Source organism: Pteropus medius, unplaced genomic scaffold (assembly GCF_902729225.1).
Source record: "Pteropus medius unplaced genomic scaffold, Ma_sr-lr_union100, whole genome shotgun sequence".
NCBI lineage: Eukaryota > Metazoa > Chordata > Mammalia > Chiroptera > Pteropodidae > Pteropus > Pteropus medius.
The window spans coordinates 412,680-440,280 of NW_024348534.1; the positions used below are offsets into that span (position 1 = coordinate 412,680).

The window sequence follows — 27,601 nt, forward strand, 5'->3', positions numbered from 1 at the left end:
AGTGCTTATGGTAGTGCCCTAAGTGGCAAACAGTTGTAAGATTTGAGAGGATGTCAGAAGTCCAAGATTATTCATGACCTGAGAAGGAGTTAAATAGCGCTGTTTTTAATAGTTCCATGTTAGAATCATCTGAGGATTTTGGTTAATGATGATGCCTGGGCCTCTCGCCACACCTAAATGAGAACTTCTGGGGACTAGGACCTGGTATCAGTATTTTTAAAATGCTTCCCCAGATATTTTAAATCATGTAGCCGGATTTAAGAACCATGAGTAAGGAAAGCAGTTTCTATGCTTTTATTGTGAATGTAGCAAATAAAGCATTGTGATTGGAGAAGCATCCTGGTTATACTGGTGCTGCTGACTGGCTAAGGCAAATAAATCTTGAAATATTGGGGTTGAGAAGACATAATTTGCCTATATGTAAGATGGGCTGTCAACATAGACACCAAAGTCACTGGTAAAGAAAGATGACAGTGGAGGTCTGAATGGAAAGGAGATTCACCAATGAAACAGTGGATTTTTGTGAAATGTGGTAGATATTTAAATATTCCAGCAGTGACTGTTTTAGATGTAATAGGCACAAATGCCTAGAATCTTCTGTTTATTTGAATTTAATACTAACATGAGTTAATATTAATATCTTATTTTAAACTAACTTACGTATTTCTGCAAAATCTTTGGCAGTCAGCTTTTTAATTTTGTTGAATCGTGCATAAAGATACGCTGATTCCTTTGGCAAGGGTGGTACAGCATCAATGTCAACTTCTTCACAGTATACAGAACCACTTAAACATACACACAACAGGCATGTGGGCATTTCTAAATTGGGAAACAATCATAAAAATATAAACTAGTTTAAAAACAGTTGACTTCTAATGGTAAAATGATTGTTGTCACGAATGTTATTACCAATTTAAAAGGTATTTTATAGAATTATAGGTGATAGCAAGGAAGATATCATAGTTATAATAGCTACTGACCTGTATCGTAACTGATAATTTACCAAAATTTTATTTCAGGTTTTGTAATCCACAATCTTTTATTCTCTGTTTTAGCATTGATCTCTTAATTGCTGAATTGATTGAGTTATATTTCCTCCTTTGAATACCAAATACATTTGTAAAGCAGAACTTAAGGTAAACACAAGCTTGATTTTTCACTTGGTATGGCACAAACACATTTCAGACTGGTGATAGATAACTAAGGGATTTAGAAACCACTAGTTAGATAAGCGAACTCTTAACTTGAAAATTAGTCATCGTAGGCACTGTTGGAATTCCATTTCACTGTGCCATTGTTCACTACATTTACTTGTGCCTCTTTCATTCCTTTCAACCTCGAACAGTTTCTTAGTCTTTATTTTTTATACCTTTCACTTTTATGAAAAATTTCGAAATTTTTTTGAAAATTATTTTTCAGAGCATTTATTTTGCAGAATGATTTTAAATTAGGGTTTGTCTGAGGTTCCCCATTTTTGGCAGGAATACCATAGAAGTGATGTTGGGTCCTCAGTGCCATGTATCAAGGGGCACACGGTATCTATTTGTCCCATTCTTGATAATGCTGTCTTTGGTCACTTGGTTCATTTGGTGTTCACCATGTTTTTCACTCTGTAAAGTAAATATTTTTCACTTTGTAATTAATAAGTGTCTTCCAGAGAAGTACTTTGAGATATTAAACATCTTGTTTGTCATTAAACTTTCACACAGTAGTTTTATCATCCATTGATTCTTACCTGAATGGTTTATTACCATAGGAGGGTTGCCAAATAATGATTTTCTAATCCCACCATTCTCTCTATATTTGCGAGTTGGCATTTTGGTGTAAGGTGAACATTCTCTTCTTATCTATCTATCTATCTATCTATCTATCTATCTATCTATCTATCTATTTATTTATTATTTATTTCTGTCAGTATGAATTTATGAATCCCTTATCCCATGGATTATAATACATTACCATCATATTTATTTTTATAATCAATTGTCACATATTAGCCAATTAGCTCTTTTTTATCTTGCCATAGCTTTTTTGTTCTTAAATGACATACAGTAAGTTGCACAAATTTAACTTGTGTAAGTTTTGACATGTATATATCCGTGAAACCATTACCATAATTGAGATAATTAACCTATCCATTACCCCCCAAACCTTCTCATGCCCTTTTGTAATCGCTCCCTCCCAATCTTGTTCCCAAGCAACCACTCATCTACTTTTTGTCATTATACATTAATTTGCATTTTTGAGAATTTTATATCAAAAGAATCATGTGGTATATATATACTCTTGTATGGCTTCTTTCACTCTGCATAGTTATTTTGAGTTGTTGCTTGTATTCATCTGTTGTTGCTTGTATCAGTAACACATTCCTTCTTTGTTATTGAATAGTATTCCATTGCTCTCAATAGACACAATTTATACCTCATCTCTTATGGATATTTTGGTTGTTTCCAGTTCTTGGCTATTTTAAAGAAAGCTGCTAAAAACATTTATGTACAAGTTGTGTGAACTTAATGCATTTATTTTCTGGGGTAAATACCTAAGAGCAAAATGGCTGGGTAGGTGTATATTTACCTTTTGAAGAAAGTCCCAAACTGTTTTCCAAAGTGGTTGCACCATTTTATATTCCTATCAGCACTGCATGAGAGTTCTAGTTGCTCCACATCCTCACCAACATTTGATATGTTTGGACTTTTTAATTTTAGCCATTGAATCAAGGAAGGTGTGTTGTGGTATGTCGTGTTTTAATTTGTATTTTCCTAATGATTAATGATGCATCGTTTGATATACTTGTCATCCACTTAGTTTTCTTTGGTGAAGTGTCTTTTCATATCTCTTGCCTGTTCTTTACATGGGACTTTTTATATTATTATTATTGCATTTTATAAGAGTATATATTATAGATATAAGTCATTTATCAGATTTATGTTTCACAGATATTTTCCTTTAGTCTGTGGCTTGTCTTTTTATTTCTTGTCAATGTCTTTTGAAGAGCAAACATTTTTATTTTAATGAAGAACAATCGATTCTTTTATAGTTCATTTTTGTGTGTGTTGTATTTAAGAAATCTTTGCCAATTACTAAATTTTTATCCTGTGTTTTCTTTTAAAGGTTAAAAGGTCTTTATATTTAGACATAGGGTCCATTTTGAGTTACTTTTTATATATGGTATCAGGAAGGGTTAAAGTTTTTTTGTTTTTGTTTTTCTTTAACTATCTGGTTCTTTCAGCACTCTTTTTTCTGAGGTTAGCTTTTGTCCATTGAATTGTATTGGCACCATTGTAAAAAACTAGTTTAGCATATTGTGTAAGTTTATTTCTGTTCCATTGATCTATTTGTTTATATTTATGCTAATACCACAATATCTTGATTCCTATAGCTTTATAACAAGTCTTGATATTAGGTAGTATAAATTTTCCAACTTTATTCTTCAGAGTGTTATCACTGTTCTAGGTTCTTTGCATTTCCACATAAATTTTAGAATCAGTTTATTAATTAAAAAACCTGCTAGAATTTTAATTGGGATTGCATTCAATCTATGTATATTTGAGAAAAAATCGACATCTTAATGACATTGTGTTTTCTGGTCCTTGACACAATATATCTATACATATGTTTAGGTCTTTTTAATTTCTCTCAGTATTGTTGTCTAGATTCAGTGTACAGGTCTTATACATCTTTTGCCAATTTATACCTACATATATTTTATATTTTGGTTAATTCTTTAAAAGTAAAATATCACCATTATTCTTTGAGAACTTCCTTATTTTCTGGCTTGGTGAAATGTCCCAGATTAATCTTGCCTTTTCCCTGCCTCAAGCCTGAAATCAGCTATATCTTCAAGAAGAACTGGTTACTTTTAGTGGAGAGTGGTATTTAGAAACCAAGATTTGGGTGTGGATATGCTCGTTGTTATGGGGATTTCATCGCTTCTAGACTTTTTCAGCAGAGAGAGTTAGGAAATACATATATGTATATTTGTCTCTCCCTTTACTATATATATACATGTACACATATACATACATACATACATATATGTATACACCATATACTGACATATACATAAACATTTCATATGTATATACGCAACAGGTACACACTCACACAGACAAGTACATTTATATCTGTTTCTGTATCTGTACACAGGCATGAGTTGATGGTGATATCTTCCATTCCAGTCCAACTCCACAGTGTTCATTCTAGCCTTCCCCCTTTTCATATTGGTAACACCCTTCACTGACAGTGAGAAATTTACCTTTCATTATCCACAGTATATTTATTTTATTGAGTCCTAGAACAAGCAATAAGTTGTTTCATTATTGCTATCCTGTAACACTGTAGAAAACAAACCTATACAATGGAATTTTAGTACTTGTGTGTGTGTGTGTGTGTGTGTAGGTGTATGTGTATATATATATATATGAGCATATATATATATATATATACATATATATATATATATATATATATTATTTTTTTTTTGTCTTTAGCCTGAAGGTATATAGTCAAAATACTGTGTTTAAAGTTACTCAGATTAGATTTTTTCCCCCTTTGGTGTGTTATGTTATTCATTTGAAATGTAATTAAGTTTCTTTTTGTCTGTTTGTATTTCAATTTGGGTTTTTAAAATCTTATCGTTATTGATTTTTTTTATAACTTTTTGTTTATTTGCCTATGTGAAACATAACCTTATTCTAAAATCAGATCTATGCAAAAAGTGTATACTCAGAGAAGTGTCACACAACCCTTTCATTTTCCATCCCCTATCAGTAACCTTTAGGCAACTAGTCTGTTTTTAATTACCCTCCTTGAGTTTCTTTTCACACAAGTGAACTGATGCCTGTATATGTTCTTATATCTCCTTCTTTGTGAGACAAAAGGCAGCATACTATAGATACTTTTTTGTACTTCGGTTTTCTCCATGTAACATATTCTGGAAATCATTCCATGTTAGTTCGTAGAGATCTTCCTCATTTATTTTTACAATTGCATAGTATTCCATTGTGTGGATGTACCATACTTTATTCAAGCACTCTTCAGCGTATGGGCAATTAGATTGTTTCCAATATTTTGCAGTTGCAAACAATGCTTCCATGATTTTGCATATGGAACAAGATGTACCACACGTCAAAATACTTTAAAGCCTCAATACTTTTAAAAAGCGTGATACTGGTGCATTAGTGGGATAGAAAGACCAGAAACAGATAAAAATATATGTAGAAATTTACACTAATTGTATCCCTTTCCAGCCTACTACTCAATTGTCCAAGCACCATTTAAAAAAATATAATCTTTGCTTCAGTGACTTAAGAAGCAAAGATTATATTTTTTTAAATGGTGCTTGGACAACTGAGTAGTAGGCTGGAAAGGGATACAATTAGATCAATACTTTACACAGTAAAACAAACTCCAATAAAATTCAGGTCTAGCTCTAACAAGCGAAACTGTACAAATCATAGAAGATAACTTGGGTGTGAGTTGCTTCAAAATCCAGAGGCAATAACAGAAAAGATCTATAAATTTGACGTGTGGTACATCTTGTTCCTGTGGTACATATATCCTTATTTTTAAGTAGTTCTCTGGCTGGTTTTGCGAGTTTGATTTTTTTTCCATATGAACTTGAGAATCAACTTTACCACATCTTTAAAGTTTATTGTTATAAATTTAGGGAGAGCTGACATTTTTATGATGTTGAGTCATCCTATTTAAGAGCAAGGGATGTTTTTTTATTTGTTCAAGTCTATTTTTACTATACCTTTCAGATTTTTAAATACAAATTATGTTTTGTTCTATTTTAATTTTATTGTGGCAATATAGAAATTAGTATGTTATTTTTTTCATGTTGTCATGTGAAATAATCTGTGATAGAGCAAGAATAAACCAAATAGATAAGAACTATTAAGTAGGACTTTGTAGTTTGTTACACATTTTCTATTGTTTCAATTAAATGTATATTTTAATTATTTATGTAGAGCCATGCACCCTATAACAACATTTTGGTCAATGACAGACAGCATATAACAAAGATAGTCCCATAAGATTACAATGGAATTGAAAAATTCCTATCACGTGATGAAGTTGTAGCCTTCATAACGTCATAGCACAGTGCATTACTCACATGTTTATGGTGATGCAGGAATAAACAAACCTACCACAGTTCCAGTCATATAAAAGTATAACAAATACAGTTACATACAGTCCATTATACTTGATAATAAATGATGATGTTACTGGTTTATGTGTTTACCACACTGTACTTGTTTATCATTATTTTAGAGTGTACATACTCTTTCTACTTATTAAAAAAAAAAGTTTGCTGTAAAACAGCATGCTGTGTTACACTGGCAAGTAGCTTTATCTATCTTGTGTTTACCATGTCTCTTGATTACATATTGTTTCTTGTGCTTTTTGTAATCTTGTATTGTTTTATATAGTAACTGTACAGGCCTGTAGCCTAGGAGCAATAGGCTATACCATAGGCGCGTAGTAGACTGTACCATCTAGGTTTGTATAAGTATGATGTTTGCATGATGAAATCACCTATGATGCATTTCTTAGACTGTGTACAGATGCTCCTCAACTTACAATGGGGTTACCTCCCAATAAACTGAAACTTGAAAATACGTTAAGTTGGAAATGCATTTAATATGCCTAACTGACTGAATATTATAGCTTAGCCTAGCTAACTTTAAACATTCTCAGAACACTTACATTAGCCTACAGTTGCGCAAAATTATCTAATACAAAGTCTATTTTATAATGAAATATTGAGTATCTCATGTAATGTATTATGAGTATGGCTTTGGAATCATCATAAAGTTGAAAAATCAAGTTGAACTATCCTATCTCAAGGACTGTGTTTGAAAATAACTGGTGTTTAATAACTATTTCTTCAATTGATTTTATATAGACAGAAAGAAATACTTTCTAAAAGCTAAACTTGGACTAAGCTTTGGTTGTTCTTGAATGTTCCTATTCCATGTTTCTCATACATAATGTGAGATGGGAAATAATGTGAACTCCCGATATACCTGTTTGACTATCGTTGGCAATAAAATTCCACCATTTGGATTTGCTATATCCTGAGGCAATTTTTGATTACTGTAAAGAATAAAGCTCATTGTAAGCTATTTTTTAAAGCTCCTTTTAAAAAGTAGATAATTGACTATTCATACTTACCATCATTTTCTTTCTTGGGGGGTAATGGTGTGAAACTCTCATCCTTTTGTAACTGATGACTTTTCTCATCAAGTCTTATCATAGCTTCTTTTTCCTATTAGAAAAATTAAAATGTATTATCAGATGTAATAAAGTCTAATTTTGACTATAAAACTGATAGATCTGCCTTATAGTCACAGTTATGGCATTTCTTTTGTGTTTCATTAGGATTTTGTACATAATTCCATTTTATTGTTCATTAAATCATAATGTAAATATTTGTTTGGCTTGTTTTTACTCCATACTGTGGGCTTCTTGCGTAAAAGAACCAGATCTTTTACATTTTTATTTCCAAAAGTGAAACTCAGTGCTTCTTAAATATTGAACATATTGAAATTCCAAATGGGAACTAGGAGAGAATTCTCTGACTTGGAATTAAAGTTTTTCTGAGGTGAAACCTAAAATGAAGATAGTGTCTTGAGATTATTTTTATGTAAAGTAACTCTTCTAATTATTCTTCATGGTTCTTCTCCAATCTTCTAATTATTCTTCATGGTTCTTCTCCAAACAGAACTAAAGCATCAGTCGTGTTATACATGTGCACACTGAGTAAGCTCTTTCTGTCTCTTCTGGAAGTGAGCCTTAATTACCTACATGCCTCCTTAGGCCCTGACCCTTGGAGTCCTTTTATTCCAGCCTACCCATCATGCTGAGACCACTGGTCCAGGCTATTAGCTCCAAGAGAATTGGGGTCTTTATAATTTACTCTGTTTCATATTTTGGGAGAGAACGTTTTCTGCTATTAGACTAAAGTATATTATGTGGGGTCCTAGTTTTTCTACACTTTGGGAGCATTTTCCCCCTTAGTCTCGGTCTTAACTTCTTCATTCTCATGTGTGTTCTGGTTGAACAATCCCTTTCACTCTGTGTTTGTATATTAAGTACTGTTGAATTCTACTCCACTTCACAAATATCTTATTCCCTGCATTTATATTAAGATAGACTTCTAAAGCAACATAAAGAAAAGAAACAGAGAACTTCTTTTACTTATTACATTTTCACAACCAGGGAAATTTGAAAGTATTAACTGATTGGTAGATTCAAATCATCTCTATGAGCCAATAGCTTATTATTATGATGGGCTTTTTTTCTTTTTTAATTTGAAGCTGTAACTGGAAATCCCTATCTTCTTTGCCTTAGTGTTAGGCAAGAATAATACTAACATATTAACCAACTCCACTGAATGAAACTGTAGTGTTAACATTTGCTCATGTACTAGAAAGAAAAAAAGAGGGATAGAGAAGTAGAGGGAGATGTAAGGAAGGAAAGAACGGAAGGAAGGGAGAAAGGAAGGAAGGATGGAAGGGAAGGAGGGAGGGAGAAAAGGAGGAAGAAGGAATTATAACTGGCTACTTTAAAAATCTTTGCCATCTTATTTATAGTGGAGAAGAACTGAAGCAATCAATATCGTTATATATTTGGCTGCATTTCCTATTTGTGTGTGTGTGTGTGTGTGTGTGTGTGTGTGTGTGTGTGTGATGCACAGTAGGCAGACAACAGATACTTATGTGCTGTATTAACTTTTTCCTTACTCAGTGTTCATGTCTGTATGCCAAGAAAATCATAAGTAATTACTTAGCCCATACAAGTAGAGTATGAAACATGTGGTACAGTATTAACTCAATGACAATTAAAATTACTTGGTATAAATTGACAGAGAGTCTAAATTATTGAAACTAATTAAAAAAGAAAGCCCCATATTAAGTAGTTTTTTTATTTTTTGGTACTGTGTATAGTTGTCAGGTATAAACTATTGTGAAATACTGTACATACCAAAATAACCACTACTCTTCTATTTATTTTCTTGAACCATTTCTTCCTAAAATAATAGACCTTAAGCTGGTAATTCATCCTTTTTTCTCTTATTACACATTTCTTCTTTTCTGAGGCAGTGTAATATAAAATATAGAACATTGTATAACACTACTTAACACAAATCTCAACTGGTCAGGGATCAGCTTACAGTTTAGTTTTCCTTAAGTTTTATGTGTTTGGTTACCATAGGTACTATTTATTAATTTTGGAGGCATGCATACTTTAAAAATATAATCTTAGGGACACTTATTTATAATGACCTTGAATCACTTAAAGTGCTTTTTCTGTCCCCTTACCTTATCAGACACATTCAGAAAAAAACAAAAACATGCATTTAAATGGGTTAGACTATTTTAGAAGTTAAATTTAGAGTAGAAATAAGGTACCTTAATATTTTTCACATCCAGGTATTTATCCTCATAATCTTGGGTAAATAAAGTTTCTTCAGAATTATCTGTTCCATAATCATAGATGATGCGTAAGTTCTGCTGTGTTGGTGGTGCTGGCTTTATCAGAGGCACAAACAGTAACAGGAGAAGTGTAGACTGCAGAGTCTTCATTTTTAACAAAAATTCAGGTGACTGGAAGTTATTAAGCTAGTGGCCTGCTGACTGTGGGACAATACTCTTTTTTTCCCCTGAAAATAAAAACGCAGACCATCGAAGCAATATTTAAGAGCTTAGAGGACTTTTTGGCAGGGTATACGCAGTAGGGGCCAGGGAACAAGTATTTAACCCTTAGTGATCTTTAATTAGATGCTAAAAGTTTTTATGTATCAGTGATATTCTGAAAAACAGTTTCAGAAAATGGTTTTATTTCTTTTTTTAACAAAAATCCAAGCAATGTTGATAATTTCAGTTTCTTAATAATTAGGTGCCTTGAACAAAGGTACTTGTATGCACTTAAAATCTTCTTAAAATACCTGTAGTGTAAATAGTTAAAATGAAGACCCAAGATCCTGTTTCATGTGAGTTTAAAATATCATATTTCAACTTTGCTACTTTATTAGAACTCTTGATTTGTATTGGCATGAACAAAAACAAGTTCCAAGAAGTTTTAAAACTTAAACGTTAAATTTAACATTATGAAAAGTAGTCATTAAAACTTTTAGGTGGCACAAAATATAAGAAAAGCCATAATTTTCATTTTCTTAGTTTTTAAATTATAAGTCTTTCTGTTTTTAGTTAATAGCATTGCTTTTTAAAGTTAAACTATGAAAAATGAAAAAATTCTGCTGCACAGTAGAGAAATATAGAAATTCTAATCAAGGACTTGAAAGAATGTAATGGCAAGGATTTAGGCTCACCAGTGAATTTTATCTGGTGGTGTACATTTTAGACTTTTTCTAAAGTAACTTCAAACAGAATCACTCAGAGTTGCTAGTACTGCATTATAGATGCCAGTTTGTCAAAAATCAGTGGATGAAAATTAAGAATAACGTGGTTTGTGACCCTGTTCTTGCCTGCATGGATATTACAGTTATGCAATGATATATACTAAAGTATTTGTTAAAAAATAGTTGTTCAAGGTAGTTGAAACTTAAAAAAAATTAGAGATTTTTTACATTTATTAAGACTGTTAGATGAGTCACATCTTAACAAATGATATTTAAAATAATACGTGAAAAAGGAGCCTACCGTTGTAGCTATTTTGAAGTTTTTTGTGGTTTTCCTCAATAGATGTTCATGCTTGTGCATAAGCCCCAAGTGGGAGGGTGAATGAGGAAAGCTGCGGATTGATTTCAAACTGCTGAATAGAATTTCAGGGCCCAACGGCTTTAAAAGCAGTTTCCATGTGGTAGAGATCTTTGCCAACATTCTTTCTCTAGGGTGAAATGTAGTGTGTTGTAGTAGAGAACTGTACTTAAAATATTTGTTGCTGTTGTATTTAGTCTGCTTCTACTAAATACTTAAGTTCGTGTTATTTGTACCTTGTAAAATAAAGACTAATGTTTTTGTGAATATTAGTTTATGAAGATGACATAGTTATAAAATCATGCTTTTCATTTTAATGCTTTCCCAGGACATAAAACATCTGCTTTTTGAATGAAATAAAACGCCAAACCAAAGCACAGTCTATTATCTTCATTTTTGAGAAGTAAGAATATTGTTCTAGTACTACAGTTAGTATATAGCCAAGAAATGTAAAATGTAAAAATTAGTTTTAGCACAAGTTATTTTATAGTTTAGTCATTTGGGATATCCTCTCCTTTATTTTAGTTGCATATAAAATAACTCAAGGGTCAGAATCAGCTTTTAAAAAGTAAACTTGATTTATTCTTTGGGGTTTGATAATAAAAAATTTCTTTGCTAAATGAAGGAAACTATGAATATTTAATATTAAATTTAATCTTTTAAAGTTTAACTGGTATTTTAGATAACTACATGAATATCTTTAAAGATTCTCTTTTATTTTTATCACTCTTCGGTACTTTTAGCAATCAAGATAACATTTTTTTTTCTCCTCTAAGCTAAAAATTCAATAAATGTGGATGTGGATAAATATTAAAAAATAGAAAATGAAAGAATACAGTTTATTCTCTTTTCTATTCAAAATTGGCTTTAGGTCCTTTCAAATTAAAGCTTGGATAAACTAAAACCTGAATACCCATGTTTTTATTTGAATGTGAATTATTTTAGATTTAGTTGTGATATTTTCTGGTTTAGGTTGATATAAATTGTCAATTTTATGGTTTTAAGGATATAATACAACTTTTAAAGCATTTGAAAATACCCAGTAATGAAACAGCATTATTTATTTGATTTATTTTTGCATTGTGTGGCAGGTTTAGCAGGATGGGAACAAGTAAACTGGATAGATATTAAATGTCAGATTTAGAGAATCAGATTTGTAGTTTTACTAATGGTATACACATTTTGATACTTTGTACTACAAAAAATTATTGTGGGTTATATCTTTCTTTGAGAAGTTGTAACCAGTAAATACAATTTTATTGACGTTCATTCGAGTAAAATTTGATTGAGCACCTCTTCTCTGCCAGAACTACAGATAAAACATGTCCAGTCAAACAAAACTCAATTTCTCCCCTCAAAGAACTTTTAGTCTGTAAATCAGCAGGAAAGGCAGCAAACAAACCACAGGATGCACAATGGGACCTGCTACACAGAAATGTGCAGGGTTCTATGATAGCTTGAGAGAGGGTGAGGCCACGAAGGCTTCGCCAAGCTGACTTATGTAGAGAAAATGGGTAAGGTGTGAGGGTGGTGGCAGAGGTTGAGATGTTCTAGGAAGGAAACCATCACATAGGTGGGGGATAGTAAATCATTGAGAAAATTTATATTAGTTGTATATGGCTGGAGATTGGAGGGAAGGAGAAAAGACGTGAGGGGCATATTAAGAGATCAGACAGGTGATTAGAAGTCAGATTAAGGAGAGTCTTTTATATCTTGCTAAAGTATCTGTAGCCAGTGAGAGACTACTGAGAGATTTTTTTAGTTAGCGAGTGACATGATCCTATTTTCATTTTAGAAGTATCCCACTAATGTTGTATTTTTGAAGAATACCACTACGTGTCTATTGTATTGGTGATTTATTACAACTTTAGTGGCTTAAAATAATATTTATTACCTCGCAGTTTCTGTGGGTCAGGAGTCCAGGCATGGTTTTGCGTGATTCTCTGTTTCAGGATCTTACCTGAAAGCTGCAATCAAGGCGTTGGCTGGGGCTGCACCTCCACTTCAAGAATTGAGTAGGGTTAAGGATCCACGTGTGAGCCCACTTGTTTGTTGGCCACAACTCTGTACAGAAGGTGGGACTAAGGGCTTCAGTTATTTGTTGAATGTTGGTCAGAGGCCACCCTCAGTTCCTTCTAATGTGCCCTCTTCCATCAGGCAGCTTCTAACATGGCAGGTTGCTTCTTCACAGCTAGAGAGGGAAATAGTCTTCCAGCAAGATCGGCATTATAGTCTTTGTAGCGGTCATGCACACATAATCATATACATGCCATTACCTTTGCCATACTTTGTTGGTTAGAAGCAAGTTAGAGGTCACACCCATCCTGAAGGGGAAGTGACTACACAAGGCAAGATTCTAGAGATATTCAGAATTGCACTGGAAAATAAACCCACCTTTTTGCCCAGAGTTAGTCAAACTTTAAAGTTTGAGGACACGGTCTCCAAGACCATCTTCACTTCTTACATCACTGTAAGTTTGGGGGGATTCCCAAAACCACCCTCACATTTGATAATTTTTTAGAAGGACTCATGGAACACACTGATAGCCATTGTTTATTACAGGGGAAGGATACACCTAAATATCAGCCAAAAGAAGAAATGCAATGGGCAGAGTCTGGGAGGGTTCCAAAGTGCAAAGCTTTCATTGTTCTCAGCATTGATTTGTGACAATACGCATTGTCAACCAGGGAAGCACTACCAAGTCTCACTGATCAGAGTCTTTATTGGGGCTTTATTACTTAGGCATGATTGATTGAATGTCCATGTAATTGACCTCAGCATCCAGGTTGACTGATACAGCATAACTTAATGCCCCTATCCTAAATCACATGATCTTTTCTGTTATGGCCAGTCCAACTTTAAGACGATCAAGTATGACCAGTCCCACCCTCAAATCTGGTGTGCTGACTCTAAAGAAGGATATAGATTACCTCCTAGAAGCTGAGAGCAAAATCCAGACCTCACCTTGGGGTTAAATTCTTTACTACACAGTTCTCAGTATAAAATATGATTGAAATTTAGGTTATTTTTTATTCCAGAAAGAAATATAGTATCCTAGTAGAAAGCTGTTTAGCTTTCATTGCACAGTAATAAAAGATGAAAGCTGTTTCAGGCTCAAGAGTGGGCATTTATCCAAAATTGAGAGTTTTCTCCGTGGAATTCTTTTTGGTGACTCTATCGCATTATCCTTGGTGTCTTTGTAGGGTTTTATATCTTTGAAGGTGTCCCATTGGGCTGTCGTTTCTCAGCAGTAGACAACTAAAAATGTATTGAATGGAATCGTGTTTTGAAAAGAAGGATTTTCTTGGAGGCGTATTTTTTTGCAGGAGGCTTAGTTTTACTGATAGAGAACATATAACTACCAAGTGGATTGAGTTTCAAAAAAAAACTACAACCAGAAGAGTCCTCAACCTTCTTTATAGGAAGTAGTATAATTTAAGAGTCAGAACACCTAAGCATTAGTTTTGTTCTGTCATTTACCTTCCCTGATCTTGGTCGAGTTAACTTCTTTACAGTTTATTTTTTTTATCTGTTGGACTAGAATCTAGTTCCTACAGAGTTTATCAACCTTAGCACTGCTGAAATATTGGACCAGGTAATTCTTTCTGCTAGGGACTGTCCTGTGCATTGTAGGACATTTAGCAGCATCCCTGCCCTCTGCCCACTAGATGCCAGTAACACTCCTCCACCAGTAATATCTCCTGCCTTGACAACCTAAATTGTCTCAAGACATTGCCAAATGTCCCCTACAGGACAAAATTGCCCTTATTGAGAATCACTGAGTTGCCAGATATTTATAGACTCCTTTAAATCCAATATTCTAGGATTTTTTGGAAAGTCTATGATTTGAATCTCCATTTTAAATCTTGTGCTTATGCCTAAAGTGAAGTCATTTGGTCAAATGAGATTAATATGAGAACCAAGTATTTCTCAGACTAAAGGGTGAAATTTAAAGGGAGGGAAATTATGACTCAATATAAGGAAGGGTTCATGTTAAAAATGTATTATGTTTGTGAGTTTAGTTTTTCTGAGTAGTACATAAATCTCCATATAGAAGATTCACAACCTAAATATGCAAAATAGTAACAGATATGTCCATGATTCTGTGATATTTACTTGCTAGACTAGTTATATTTATGTAGGAAATTGGAACATATTAGAAACTTCAGATTTTTAGCTGCTATGATTTAATTTTGTTTCCAGTTGCTGTTATATTTTACTTCCAAGATTAAAAAAAAAATGGTTTTTGAATCAGGAAACCAAAGTTTTAGTTCTAGGCATCCTTGGGGTCATATGAATTCTCTGCAATAGTGACAGTATACAGAAGGGGCAAGGTTTATTTCTTCTATTTTTTCCCATGGTGTTGGTTAAGTGTGTTACATGATATGAATACATCTGCATTTTAGTTTAGTGGTACCAGCTTGAGGAATAAAGTCAAAATATATAGTAATATTTAAACACAAGGTAATCATTCTCGACTAGCATTATTGTGAGCAAATTTATGAAATATCCTTTATTTTTATTTTCTTTCTAAAAGCTAAATGCATGTTATGCTTTTGTGTTTGTTAATTAAGCTTGGGTTCATGATGTGATTTGGATTGTTAGTGGTTACAAACAGAATTCGGCCTAGCAGCTAATATAGCTAATACTTTGAAATGTAATGAGAAAATAGATGGGTTTTTATCTTTTTCTTTCTGTTATAAATATCTGTTTTAATCTGTGCAATCTTGATGTGCTAGTTGATGAAGTACTTTATTCTTCACTTTTTCCTAGGGAAAGCATTGGAGATTATTTGTTTTGTTTTATTTTTAATGAGAAAAACATGGGGAGGGTATGAGTTCCTTAGGGCGTTTTCAAGTAACAAAATATGGTTGTTAACCTGCCTTCTCATTGGGCCCTGCAGCTGGAGTTCATTTGCATTGTGTTTGCATATACATGCCTTTGGAGGGAGGAGCTAGGGCAGAGTTTATCTCTTCTTCCTGATATACAGGAGTTTGACCTCACTCTGACCAGAGTGCCTTGTGAGGGGCTGGAGGAAACCCTGCTCTTCTCCCTGGCAGGCCATCCAGAGGTGCTTTGGAAAGCTGAGCTATGAGATAGTGACTTGGAATATGTTTGTTGTGCATATATGATTTAAGCACCCTTCCCCCTCTCCCTAATGAAATCTTTAGTAAAGTCTCTCGTTCACTGTCTTTTATATGAGTAGAATCTTGGAAGGAATCTGAAAAGAATCTTGGAAAGAACCTGAAAAGTACTGACTCTGTCCTGGGGCCTCTGAGAGAGATGTGTGAAACACAGCTGACATCTGGAGAAGAAAATAGATGTAGCAGGTTGCTGGGCTAGACATGCTGAAATAATGATTCCTGCTTGTTGGATACCTGTGACTGTCATGGACTTTGTTAAAGCATTTATCTTTGTTATGCACACTAATTCTCTTTATCCTCATAGCATTTCCTATGAGAACCACCTTCCTTGTAGAAATAAAGGGAGGGTCCCAGGAGTTAAATAACTTAAAGTCATCTAGCTTAGTTAGACATATGAAGTCAGGCTTTGACCCAGGCACATCTGATTTCAAATTCCTTGTTTTGAATTGTTAAATTGTGCAATTTTATTTTTTTTGCTAAGGCTGTTCTTTGAGGATTAAATTGTATTTTCTTTAATCAGTTTAGGAGGAGGTAAAAATAAGCCCCCAATTTCTGAAAACTATAGGTTTTTTGTTTTTGTTTTTGTTTTTTACTGTACAAGAGATGAAATAAGTAATTGCCACATCTCTATATTAATCTTGCCCTGGGAGTGTGTTTTTTCCACTCTTGCCAGTCAGTTCCTACTCACACATCTTCCTTGAAGCCTTCAACTACTTCACCACACCTCCACCCAGAAGTTACATTTCTTTTCATAGCTAGTGCCACTTTAGCATTTTCTTTCTTTCTTCCTTGTGTTAGAATGAGTTGTTTGATCTTATTTTCTTTGTAAATTTTTGTAATAACAGTTTTATCGAGATAATTCACATCTTATACAATTCATCCTTTTTAAAGTGTACAATTCAGTAGTTTTTGGTATTTTCAGACTTGTGCAGCCATCACCACAATCAATTATAGAATACTTTTATCACCCCAAAAAGAAATCCTCTACCCATTATCAGTCACTCACCACTTTCCCTCTATTTCCCTGTCCCCTAGCCCCAGGCAGCCAATAATGTCTTTGTCTCTATAGATTTGCCTGTTTTGGACATTTCATATAAAAGGGTTGATATAATATGTGGTCTATGACTAACTTTTCACTAGCATAATATTTTATGGTTCATCCATGTTGCAGCATGTATTATTACTTCATTCTTTCTTTTGGCTGAATAATATTCCATTGTGTGGATATACCACATTTTCTTTATAAGTCCATCAACTGATGGACATTTGGGTGCTTTCTGGCTGTTAATGGATCATGCTGCTGTGAACATTTGTGTCCATGTTTTTGTGTGAACATATGTGTTCAGTTCTCTTGGGTATACACCTAGCAGTGGAGTTGCTATATCAAAGGTAACTGAAGAACTGCCAGGCTGCTTTCTAAAGCTGCTACACCATTTGATATCCCTACCATTGTTACATGAGGGTTCCACTTTTTCCATCTCCTTGCTAATACTCGTTATCTGTCTTTTTGATTATAGACAGCCTGTGAATGTGAAGGAGTACCCCATTGTGGCTTTGATTTACTTTCTGTAATGGCTCCTCATTCACTTAAATTATTCTGGGTAAGAAATAGTATTATCTCCTAAAACACCCATAGTATTTTGTACATATTAACTCAACTCATAATAGATGTATAAATTTATAACCCTAGTTTTAAAAATCAATAAAGGGTTAGGTGGTCCTTAAATTTTTTTTTAATCTCTGTTGAAAGTGAGCTTTACCCACATCACTAGCATTTTGCTTGGACTTTACCCTCACACCTGTATCTTATGGTATCATAGGTGCACATAGGAACTCTATTTCTTGACTTCTCATGCTAAGTCCTACACACTAAGTGACTTGACGAACGTTAATTAAATTAATAAATCAAGTGTTGTCTGTGTTCATTCTGGATTGTTGCGCTTGTCCCTGAGGACAGGTGGGTGTCCTTTTTTTGCTAATAACCTCCTCAAAGTTATAAAGTGCATTCGAAGCTTCATTTTAAACTGTCATCTCCAGAAAAATAAAGACTCACCACTTGAAAACTGCTTCTAAAATATAATTTTACTTGTCTGGTCTTTGCATATTGTCCAAATTGTTATTGTTTGTTCTTTGAGTTCCCCATATAGGCAGCCCCAGATTTGTGCTTATTTTGTATTGAGGAATTCTATAAAATGTTAGCTTGGTAAATCAAGGAAGTTTATCACAGCAGTTAGATTATCTTCATTTATAAGGCATACTTAAAATACTTCAAAATAATAGATTAAATAATATGATTTTTAAGGTTTTAAACAAAATTTTAAATCCTGTCCAAGTTTTAAAGAAACTCTATTCAACTTTAATAATATGTAAATAAACATTGGCTGTTACACATATGTTTCTAACTAATTGTGCTGGAATAATAGAAGTGTTTAAAAATGTTGATAAACTTTCTTGAGCTAACATTAACTTAACCTTATGAACAAAGCAGTTATTTATTAGGAAATCTTTATGTAACTAAAACAAGGAAAACTTTCTCTAGTGAATTTACAATAAAAAAAATATTTATCCCAGTTAAAATGGAACACAGTAAAGATTATTTTGGACAGTTTCTGAAATTTGCTAAATATAGATTAAGATGAAATAATTTGGTATTTTTTAGTTATCCAAACACAGAGTTTAAAATTTTGTTGCTTTGGCGCTCTGAGAGAAAAACAAGACTCTTTGATTTCGTGAATCTCCATGCCTTAGATCCTTAGTAGGATGGCCTCTTTTGAAAATCAAAAATATTCTATGCTCTAAAATCAAATATATTCTGGCTCTAGTAGGGCCTGGGGGATGTATGTCATGGTGATGAGATCGCATATACCAGTATGAAAACTTTTCTGGAGATCAGATTAAAGAAAATAATCTATTCCTTAAACAAATGCTGCCATTACATTAATGTGACCTCCTAGCATTTAAACTCTATCCTCATAGTAATTCAAAGCAAATAGCTTACAGTTCTCAGCTTCCAATGCTATTTATTTCATCATTCTTAGAAAAATTACTGTTAATAGAAGTAGCCTATTGACATTTTCTCAACATGATAAATTTTTTGTTAAAGTGTAGTTTTTGATTCCCACTTGTCATTCTAATTTATATTTCTAAAGACTTAAGTTCTAATCCTATGTAATGATGGAGATGTTATCAACAATTTACATTCAAGTACTTTATCTTATACTAAGACAATTCTAGATGTATTACTATGAGCTGTAAGATTTTGTGGAGTCATAAATGTATACCTATATAGTTTCTTGCCATTCTCGACTTCCATAATAGTGAGGGTCAACATTTTCTTCTGTTCCTTCTTGTTCTGGGCTTTCATGACGATCATCATGTTCTTCACTATCAGCATCATCTTGAAGTCTCCCTAAAACTTGGGTCTTCAGTTGTATTGTTTGACCATTAGTGCTTCTTTGTTCACCATAATAAATACTATGTATGTGGGGGAAGCAGAGGAAAATGTATGAGCTTATAGGCTCTTTTAGCTTATTTTGGTCCACACGAATGTATGTTAAATGATGGTAATATAATGGGTCAACAGATGGACACATCGCTGTAATATTGATATCTGAAAAATACAAATTAAAAATTAATCCTGCTATATTACATTCATAATCCTATATTGAATTTTATTAAAATCTTATATAGATATAGTTTTGTTAATTAGAATACTTAAAAGTAGAATTAGGTTTAATTATGTTTATAATAATTAAATAATAAAATGAAGGAAATGAAACTAAATGAATTTTATAGTGTCAAAATAAATGATGTCTTCATTGGCATTTAGTAATTGTTTAAGTAATAAAGTGAAAAATTCTTAGTAGATACAATCTCAAGTATAAAAAATGAAAAATCACTTATAGTCCCACTATTCAAAGTACTCATATTTCTTTATATATTCTACGGTACAATTTCTCAATGTTCAAGGTGATAAAATTTAATAGAAAAGTCTATAAACTTTATAGAATAGCTTTCTCTGGGGCCAATTTCTGCCATTTTCCTAGCCAGCTTTAAAGCAACCATTATCAGGAATGTGTAAAGCATAGATTTTTAAGAATTCATTATTTAAAAGATGAAAATACTATTCTTTGTCTTTAAAATATAATGAAATTTTACGTACTTTCAATTTCATTATTTTCTAGGTAGAGGTGTTCTAAATTTCTTGGGATATAGAATGCTTGCTTCAGTTTGTTGTGTCCAACATTGAGCTCTATAAGGTTGGAAAGATTAAAAATATTATACGGAATGTCTTGTAGTTGGTTGTGTGACATTCTTAGAGCATGAAGTTTTGGAAGTTCATTAAAGTAATTTTCTGGTATAGAAGAAATCGAATTATTTTCTAAAGACAGATACATAAGTGAAGAAGGCAAGCCAGGAGGCATTGATTCTAATCTGTTATTACATAAATTGAGCTGCATTAATTTTTCCATTTTAGCAAGATTTTTTTCTTGTAACATGGGATCATCAAGATGATTATAACAGAGGTCGAGCATGGTCAAATTTATTAGCCCATCCATGGCATTTGTCTGCAGTCTGGAGATCTCATTGTAACCAAGAAGAAGTCTTTCCAAAGACTTAGGAAGAGGAAAAGGAAATTCTTCTAAATTGTTATGCTGTAGGTGAAGTTGTACTAGATTTGACAACTTAGCAAACACACCATGCTCAATTTTTTGGGATTTAATTTTGTTGTGGCTGAGATTGATTTCTTTAAGATGAGTTGCATTGATGAATGAATCTGTATTCACAGCCTCAATTTCATTGAACTGGAGATAGACTTGCTGAATGTGTGCTGGAATATTTGGGATAGTCTGGAGTTTGCGATTATCACAGTACATTGATGATGGAAAGTTAGGTGGACAGAAGCATTCACTGGCACAGCCTAAAGGATGCTGATAAAAAGGTACTCCATAGTCTACATTTTGACGCAATTGAAATTCTGGTTGGTAGACATCATCTGGCTCTTCATCATAATCTTCATCCCATTGATAATTTTCATATTGGCAATATACTTTGACTCCAAGAAAGAAGAAAAAGACACATACTGTACTTAAAAAACCCATATTTTCTTTTGTCCTAGTGCAAGGAAAAAGGAAATATAAAAGTGAATGAAGCTTAGAATAATTCTTGTATAAACTGACAATTATATAAAACACATCTATATCGGTATTGAAATATATGAAAGAATGCCCAGAATGAATGGGCAATGCTTAAGCCAAAATTAATGTTTAAGTACCAGTAAGGAAGTTTTTTCTTTTTAAAGTCACATATTGCATTGAATCAAACAAATAACCATCTTGTAGGAGAATCTCAGTTTGTCTTGCTTACTGTAGATTTGCAATGATAGTATGATCTCAACTCCAAAGCTGGTGTTTCCTCCACTCTAAATGCTGAGTGTTCTCACGGACTGCTTGCTCCCTCAGTGATGGCCACTACCGATGAGAGGAGAGACCCTTTGTTTTAGTTAGAGATCATTTATCTAGGAGATTCTTTCTTAATATTAACCAAAAATTTTCCACTGCAACTTCTGTTTGCTGATGCTCTTTTTTGCCCTTTGGAAAACATGAAACATTTCCTTTTATGTGAGAACTTGAGATATTAAAAATAGCTATCATGTTTCCTACTTGTGTTTTCTGTCCAAGCCTAACCATGACTTCAGTTTTTCCCTATGAAACAGTTTCCAAAATCCAATTATTTTATCTCTGAGTCTACATGAATGACTTAAAATCCGAAAATATGATATTTACATTCTACCAAGTTTTAGTTTCTAATAGGTTATTCTTTGAATTTTTTATTACCTTCCTAGCTTCCTTCTTTCTACTAACATTTTTGAGTTAAATTCTACATATATGGATATTAAAAACACTCTGTTCTGTCTCCCAGGAGTTTAAGTCTAGTGGAAAATCAGAGAAATGTATAATGCAGTGGACGGGAGTGTGTGAGAAGTAGGACTGTAAAGGAGTGAGTGCTCAACTTGAGAAAGACAGACAATTAACACTTTTGCTGAAACTTGAAGTTGTAGTGAATGGTGGATTGCGTAAATGAAGAGCCCGAAAACCTTCATTTCATCCTGTCACTTACGATGGTCAAGTCACTTACCATATCTGCCTCTTGCCTCATCAATAAATTGAGATTTATAATTGCTTGCCTGCTTATCCCACCTGGTAGTTGTTAGGGTCATATGAGATGTGCATGTGAATGTGCTTTGCAAATTGGAAAGTGAACCAGATGGAGTAAGTATGTTATTTAGGAAATGGTTAAAAAAGAAGCAGCGACATACTGCTTTTATTCTGAGTTCATTTTTCTCCGTCCTTCTCATCCAGGGTTTCATGAGAAAATTAGTGTTCTAACACATCATTGTATATAATGAAATGATTTATCTAGAATGGTACTAGGTACTTTTCATCATTGAGATAATTGAGAAAATAGTTACTTACATCATTTTCTCTGATAGAACTTCATTTTAGAAAGGCTGCTGTAGACTCAAACATCTCAGTTTCTTCTTCCTCGTCAGACACTAGAACTTGGTAGAATGTAAATACTGTGTATATTTGGGCTTTTAAGTAGTTATTTAAGTAGAGTCAGAGGCCCTTGATCTTTTCCCTTCAGTTATATTTCCTCCAGTCTTCCTCACCATTCCTGCACCCACAGCGTGGGCCTTATCATCATTACTGGTGCTGCAACCCTTTCACACTCTGACCAGTATCATCTTTCTTCATAATTTGCTCCATATAGAAACTCTTAACTGCAAAAATTCTTCAATTTATTGGTACCTAAAATATATTGATCTTACTATTTTTTTAGTGCCTTTTATCTATACTTCCCAGTACACTCAGTTCTTTCTTACCAACCTAGATCCCATTGTGTATCACTGTTGTCACTCCTTTGCACTTGCCCTAAAAGCTTTCTGGCCCCTTATACTCTCATACTCTTCTGGTAAACTCCAGCTCTGGTTCAGTTCTCCACCTACTCTCGGACTGACTCAGGCACCTGAATATGACAAAAGAAACCCAGGACCATGCCAACTGGTTTCATTTTAAATTCATGACTTCTTAAGTACTGCCTGATAACATCTGCTTAATCCATTCTTTTCTCTTTCTCCTAGACAAAACTCTAAAACCTCATTCCCCATTGGTTTTGCATGATGACCTTGCTTCCTATTTTTACCAAGAAAATGAGATCAAACAATCATTTACTTTTATATGTTTTCTTAAATTTAGTCTTATCTCTACCTATAGAAATAGCAATGGTTTGATCTTTTTAAACAATCTGTCATTTTGAAACTCATAGTTTTCTATTGTAAATCTAAATAGACTCCATCCATTGTCTCTTCTATCTATGGGAATCATGGATGATGTGATATTTGAATAAGACTTTGAAAGAATATTAGGGTGCTCATAAAGGGAGAGAAGAGGGTTTTCAGATATAAGAGATGAGCAAAAATATATAAGCAACAAAGGACGGGATGTTTGGGAACTGGTGGCTAACTGTTGAAGGAGCAAAGTAAAACTGTTAGAGGCAATCTGGACCAGAATCTGGAGGGCCTGAATTCTGACCTAAGGAACTTACACTCTGGTAATGAATACCTAATTTAATTCATTAATACAGTTGAGCCGTGATCTTCTCATGGCAGTGTTTGTGTATGAAGTAGGAAAGAGTTCTAGAGGAGGAAATGTGAAGGAGTGTGGTCTTATTCCAGAGGGTAGTTAGTATTCAGTGCTGGCTGAACCAGATGGAAGGCCAGGAAGTTCCCAGTGGGTCTCTTTGGGAGTGCTTTTTCATCTGCTGTAGTTAGTGACCTATACTAAATGTGTATATGAACATGGTTAAGAAAGCATCTTCTAACTGTTAATAGTTTAGTTTGGTTGAGTTACTTCAGTTAATGCTTGTCTTGAATTATTTCTAGGGATGAGGCACTGTGCTTGGTGGGAAACATAGAAATAAAGAAGATGTGAAGGCATGGTCCCTTCTGTAAAGAGCATACAGTTTAGTGGATGAGAAAGGCACAACACAGTAAACCATATTCTCAGGCAAAGAAAATATGGTTTACAGCAGTAACACCAATGCTGTGGGAGTCAGTGGCTTAACCCTGCTTAGAGGAGACAGAGAAGTCTTTAGAGGCATCATTTAACCCAGACGTTGGGAAGTTAGCAGGAATGGGTATAGAACATTCTATACATTTTATTCACTAGTTGATAATTTATGTATTAGATTTATAGTATTTTATTATACTCATTATAGTATAGGGTATTAACTTTTTGAAATATTGTCATACTTCATGTTAGTCTTACTGCATCATGGAGTTGGGGTTCTGTAAGGTTGCCATGTCCCAGAAAGATGAAAGTGGAAGCAGAGGCAGAGATATGTAGCTGCATGGGATCAGGCCATGTAGGGGGTCTTGGAAGCTTACTGTTATGCAGTTGAACTTTGAAAAGAATGTTGCTCATCAGAATTCTGGATTTATCCTTGTGTTAAAAACATTAGAAATCATTAATTAGTAATTTTATATTTGAGAATTCAAGTCACAACTCTGTTGTTTAATAATTATGAGAAATTATTGGGGAAAAAAGAGACCTAGATGATACTTTCGATCCTATACTTAATTGCTTACCTTTGGCTTAGAATCAAGACCTCATGATGGGGCCTCCCTGGAAATAAAGGAATTCTTAGTGCTGTCTGCTTTTGGTCTTCTTGACAATCTAAGAAAAAAGGTTTTTCTTCTAAATCTGAACTAATCATCATTGTCCTCATCCCTTGAGGATTATGGCCCTTTATCTCTGCCCTGTCCCAGTCCCAGTCCCTTTTGAATATTAGTGCAGCTTTCTGCTCTGAAATCCATCCCATTTCTGTCCATGTATTCATTATTTTCTATTCCTGTTGCTCTTACCTTCACCCCTGATAATTTTCACTGTTATGAAGATATCATTTCTTTATATCCAAATTTTCATTTAACTAATCTCTTCCCAGCCAAATATTTGCTAAGCATATTTTTATTATTTCTAACCTTTCATGTTTTACAATTTATGCCTTTTTCCCTAAAGGATAACTCATAGCAAAATAGTATAACTCACCGTCAATCATCTCATTTCCTGACTTCTAATTTTTGACAGTATCAAGTACAATGCTTGGTGTATAAATGCTCAAAAGTTTGTTGACTGCATGATTGAATTAATAATTTATAGATTCCATCTTGTTAACTACTAAATGCCTAGATTTCTAGGCATTAGTAGTGATAATTACTACTAATGTAATTACTACTAATGTAATTAGTAGTAATTATCACTACTAATGCCTAGAAATCTAGGCATTTATTTCACTACAGTGATTTCTTTAAATGAACAGTCACAGAGAACATGGTTGTTCTCTTTTCTTTTTAATATTTCTCCATCACAATATACTATATCCTTCACTTTCCTATTATATTATGTAGTAGAAAAATAACAAATGTGAAAAAGAAAGTTAAAGCGAAGTAAAATACAAGTTACCAGTTTTAAAAAATTATCTCAATGTGAATTTTTCATATTATAGCTATAAAAGTTTCTATGTCATAACATTTCCCCTACTTGGAAAAAAGCATTTGCGTTTTCATCAGGAAATTCATTTTATTATTTTAAAGACTTAATTGTTTTATTGGTATGCCACAGAAACTAAAATATAAGAAACCAAGTATTAGTATATGGTTCTGAATTTTTTCCAAAGCAGTTTTAAATTTAATTCTGTAAAATTAGTGTGCATCCCTGTTACACCCAGTGCCTATGGAAGTAAGACTCTTTTGCTATTAAAAATATGAAAGTCTCAAAATTATTTTAAGCCATAATGCATTTAAATTTTAACTGAAACTCAAGAAACTAGACCCTTCAGTACTAGATAGAGCACTCATATCTTCTCTTTGAGAAACAGGCAAATGAAAACAAAAACATTCTAATATCAGCTATTTGGTCAAAGTGGAAAATTTTGAGAAAATTTCTAGTGAAATTTATACAAATACCCATTTTCCTTACTACCGGAATCTCTAGCACTGCTCAGATGTATGGTTCAAAGGCATTTGCCAATTTTTTATCTTTTAAAGTAGACAGAGAGAGACAGAAAATGAATCCATTAACCTAAGAATCTTTCATTCAAAACAAACAAAAAAGTATATATAAACAAAGGTTATTTATTGGATAGATCTTAAGTTAGAGAATGAAATTCACTCTACTACGTCTTTCCCTGAATATTTTGGCTAATCAAAGTTTTAATGTAACTTTTACCATATATTTCTTCCAAAAATTGTGCTTTTATGGCTGCAAATCTATTTTAATGTTAAATAAATCAAATATACTTTTTAAATTTTTAACAGTAGGAATACTTTCTTAAAAAATGGAAAATTATTTTATCATCATACCTGTTGAGTTTGCTTTAGTTTTCAAGGGTTGCTGAATTTGAAAATCCCGTAAATGAATCAGAAATTCCTAAATTCTTTAACTGAGTCTCTTAAAAATCCACAGTAACTGTATGTCCAAACAGGGCTGTCTCTTGAATTACTGTAGCAATTTAAGCAAATATAATCTGCCTGGAAAACACTTGGGTTGAATTAAAATCATGTATTTCTTTTCATTATCCAAAACTTTGTGGATTCAAATTAAGATGCTTGTGTTCTTGGTCATATTTATGTGGCTTACTTCTTTCTTTTCCTCTTAAATTTGGTTTGAGGTGTGGCAAGAATTTCCTCTAATATGAAAGGCAAACAAAACTAAATGAAACAGCATGTACTGATTACTGTTTTTATCTTCATTTTCATGCCAAAGAATTCCTCAAATTAAGGTCAACTGTAACATGGAGCTCAGTGTCTCAGCAATTTAAGGTGGAACTCACAGTCATCTTGAGACTAGTTGTCTGAAACTTATTCACACCAATGCTTCCGAACTTCATTAAGACAAGGATCTAGGATTAAAAACATAAAATGTTCTGCATCTGGTTTATTTTTTAAATGAAATAGATTGTCATTGGTTACACAGATTAAATATATCACTTTTCCATACAAAGAATTATACCTCTTTTCTATCAGCTGTCCCCTTTCTTACCTTCCTCCCAAATATACCCACTAGAATGGCTTCTAATAGCCTTTGAAATAAAAATTAATCTCTTGGTTATAGAATTCAGTGTCTTGTTTTCAGAAGGTAAATCTCTTATTTGTCTGTTTTTGTTATGCAAAAAAAATTTTATAGTTTTAAATAAAATGGAATTAGGAACTTCTCCTGACCAGTTACTATTGCCTTTATTTTGCAGATGTAGAAAATTTCCTGATTTCACTGAGCTGTCTCTCCTGAAGAGTAGCAATTAACTGTTTAAATACTATATTTTAATACTAATGTTTTCATATTTTAAACAGAAAGTTAACTTGTATCTCTTGGCGGTGAACTTTGAATTAATTCTTTCCAAGATTGTTTCAAGCTTGTGCAAACTAATAAGGTAAAATGAATCTTGGAGTTTGTTTTTATTTCTTCAAAATAGTGTTTTCCATTAAGTTTTTACAAAGAACTCACAAGATTTATTTTGTTATACTTCAGATTTTTAAAAAATGTAATGTTTTAAGTCATGCTTTGACAATATTGAAAAATGTCTCATCTGTTGTTTGACACACTACTATGTAAAACGTGGCAGGTCATATTTGGGCCAAGATTTCATCTTGTTACTGATCTTTTCCATATG

At 33.2% G+C, this 27,601-nt stretch overlaps 2 protein-coding genes and 1 long non-coding RNA gene across 9 annotated transcripts in view; 1 reads left to right on the plus strand and 2 right to left on the minus strand.

The window, feature by feature from the left end:
• Nucleotides 1–631: 631 nt before the first annotated feature.
• Nucleotides 632–10,860, minus strand: OGN (osteoglycin). 2 transcript variants are annotated; one of them, XM_039880375.1, is made up of 4 exons: nucleotides 10,671–10,850; nucleotides 9,420–9,670; nucleotides 7,180–7,273; nucleotides 632–819 (listed from the first exon to the last, which is right to left on the minus strand). In XM_039880375.1, exons 2-4 carry the CDS (start codon nucleotides 9,591–9,593, stop codon nucleotides 647–649), a joined length of 441 nt encoding a protein of 146 aa, XP_039736309.1. In that variant the 5' UTR covers nucleotides 9,594–9,670; nucleotides 10,671–10,850; the 3' UTR covers nucleotides 632–646. The 2 variants fall into 2 exon arrangements, with proteins under 2 accessions (XP_039736309.1, XP_039736310.1); XM_039880376.1 differs by lacking the exon at nucleotides 632–819 and adding an exon at nucleotides 1,428–1,610 and having other exon boundaries at nucleotides 10,671–10,860.
• LOC120616787 (uncharacterized) overlaps nucleotides 814–27,601 on the plus strand; it is a 50,217-nt gene continuing 23,429 nt past the window's right edge. Inside the window, exon 1 of the long non-coding RNA XR_005656688.1 lies at nucleotides 814–1,136. This is a non-coding gene — a long non-coding RNA (uncharacterized LOC120616787). The remainder of the gene's footprint in view (nucleotides 1,137–27,601) is intronic.
• Nucleotides 17,935–26,620, minus strand: OMD (osteomodulin). 6 transcript variants are annotated; one of them, XM_039880372.1, is made up of 5 exons: nucleotides 26,295–26,620; nucleotides 24,522–24,558; nucleotides 21,239–21,342; nucleotides 20,034–20,986; nucleotides 17,935–19,481 (listed from the first exon to the last, which is right to left on the minus strand). In XM_039880372.1, the coding sequence occupies exons 4-5, from the start codon at nucleotides 20,971–20,973 to the stop codon at nucleotides 19,153–19,155; spliced, it is 1,269 nt and encodes a 422-aa protein (XP_039736306.1). In that variant the 5' UTR covers nucleotides 20,974–20,986; nucleotides 21,239–21,342; nucleotides 24,522–24,558; nucleotides 26,295–26,620; the 3' UTR covers nucleotides 17,935–19,152. The 6 variants fall into 6 exon arrangements, with proteins under 6 accessions (XP_039736306.1, XP_039736304.1, XP_039736303.1 ...); XM_039880370.1 differs by having other exon boundaries at nucleotides 24,522–24,609; XM_039880369.1 differs by lacking the exon at nucleotides 24,522–24,558.

What these genes read in the sequence shown, in the direction of transcription:
- OGN (XM_039880375.1), bottom strand. Translation starts at nt 9,593, where the DNA reads ATGAAGACTCTGCAGTCTACACTTCTCCTGTTACTGTTTGTGCCTCTG. An exon ending in TGGATGTGAAAAATATTAAG is followed by an intron (nt 7,274 to 9,419) that starts GTACCTTATTTC and finishes TTTTTCTAATAG; the next exon opens with GAAAAAGAAGCTATGATAAG. An exon ending in CCCCAAGAAAGAAAATGATG is followed by an intron (nt 820 to 7,179) that starts GTAAGTATGAAT and finishes TTCCCAATTTAG; the next exon opens with AAATGCCCACATGCCTGTTG.
- OMD (XM_039880369.1), bottom strand. Translation starts at nt 20,973, where the DNA reads ATGGGTTTTTTAAGTACAGTATGTGTCTTTTTCTTCTTTCTTGGAGTC. An exon ending in AGAAAATAATGAAATTGAAA is followed by an intron (nt 19,482 to 20,033) that starts GTACGTAAAATT and finishes TGTATTTTTCAG; the next exon opens with ATATCAATATTACAGCGATG.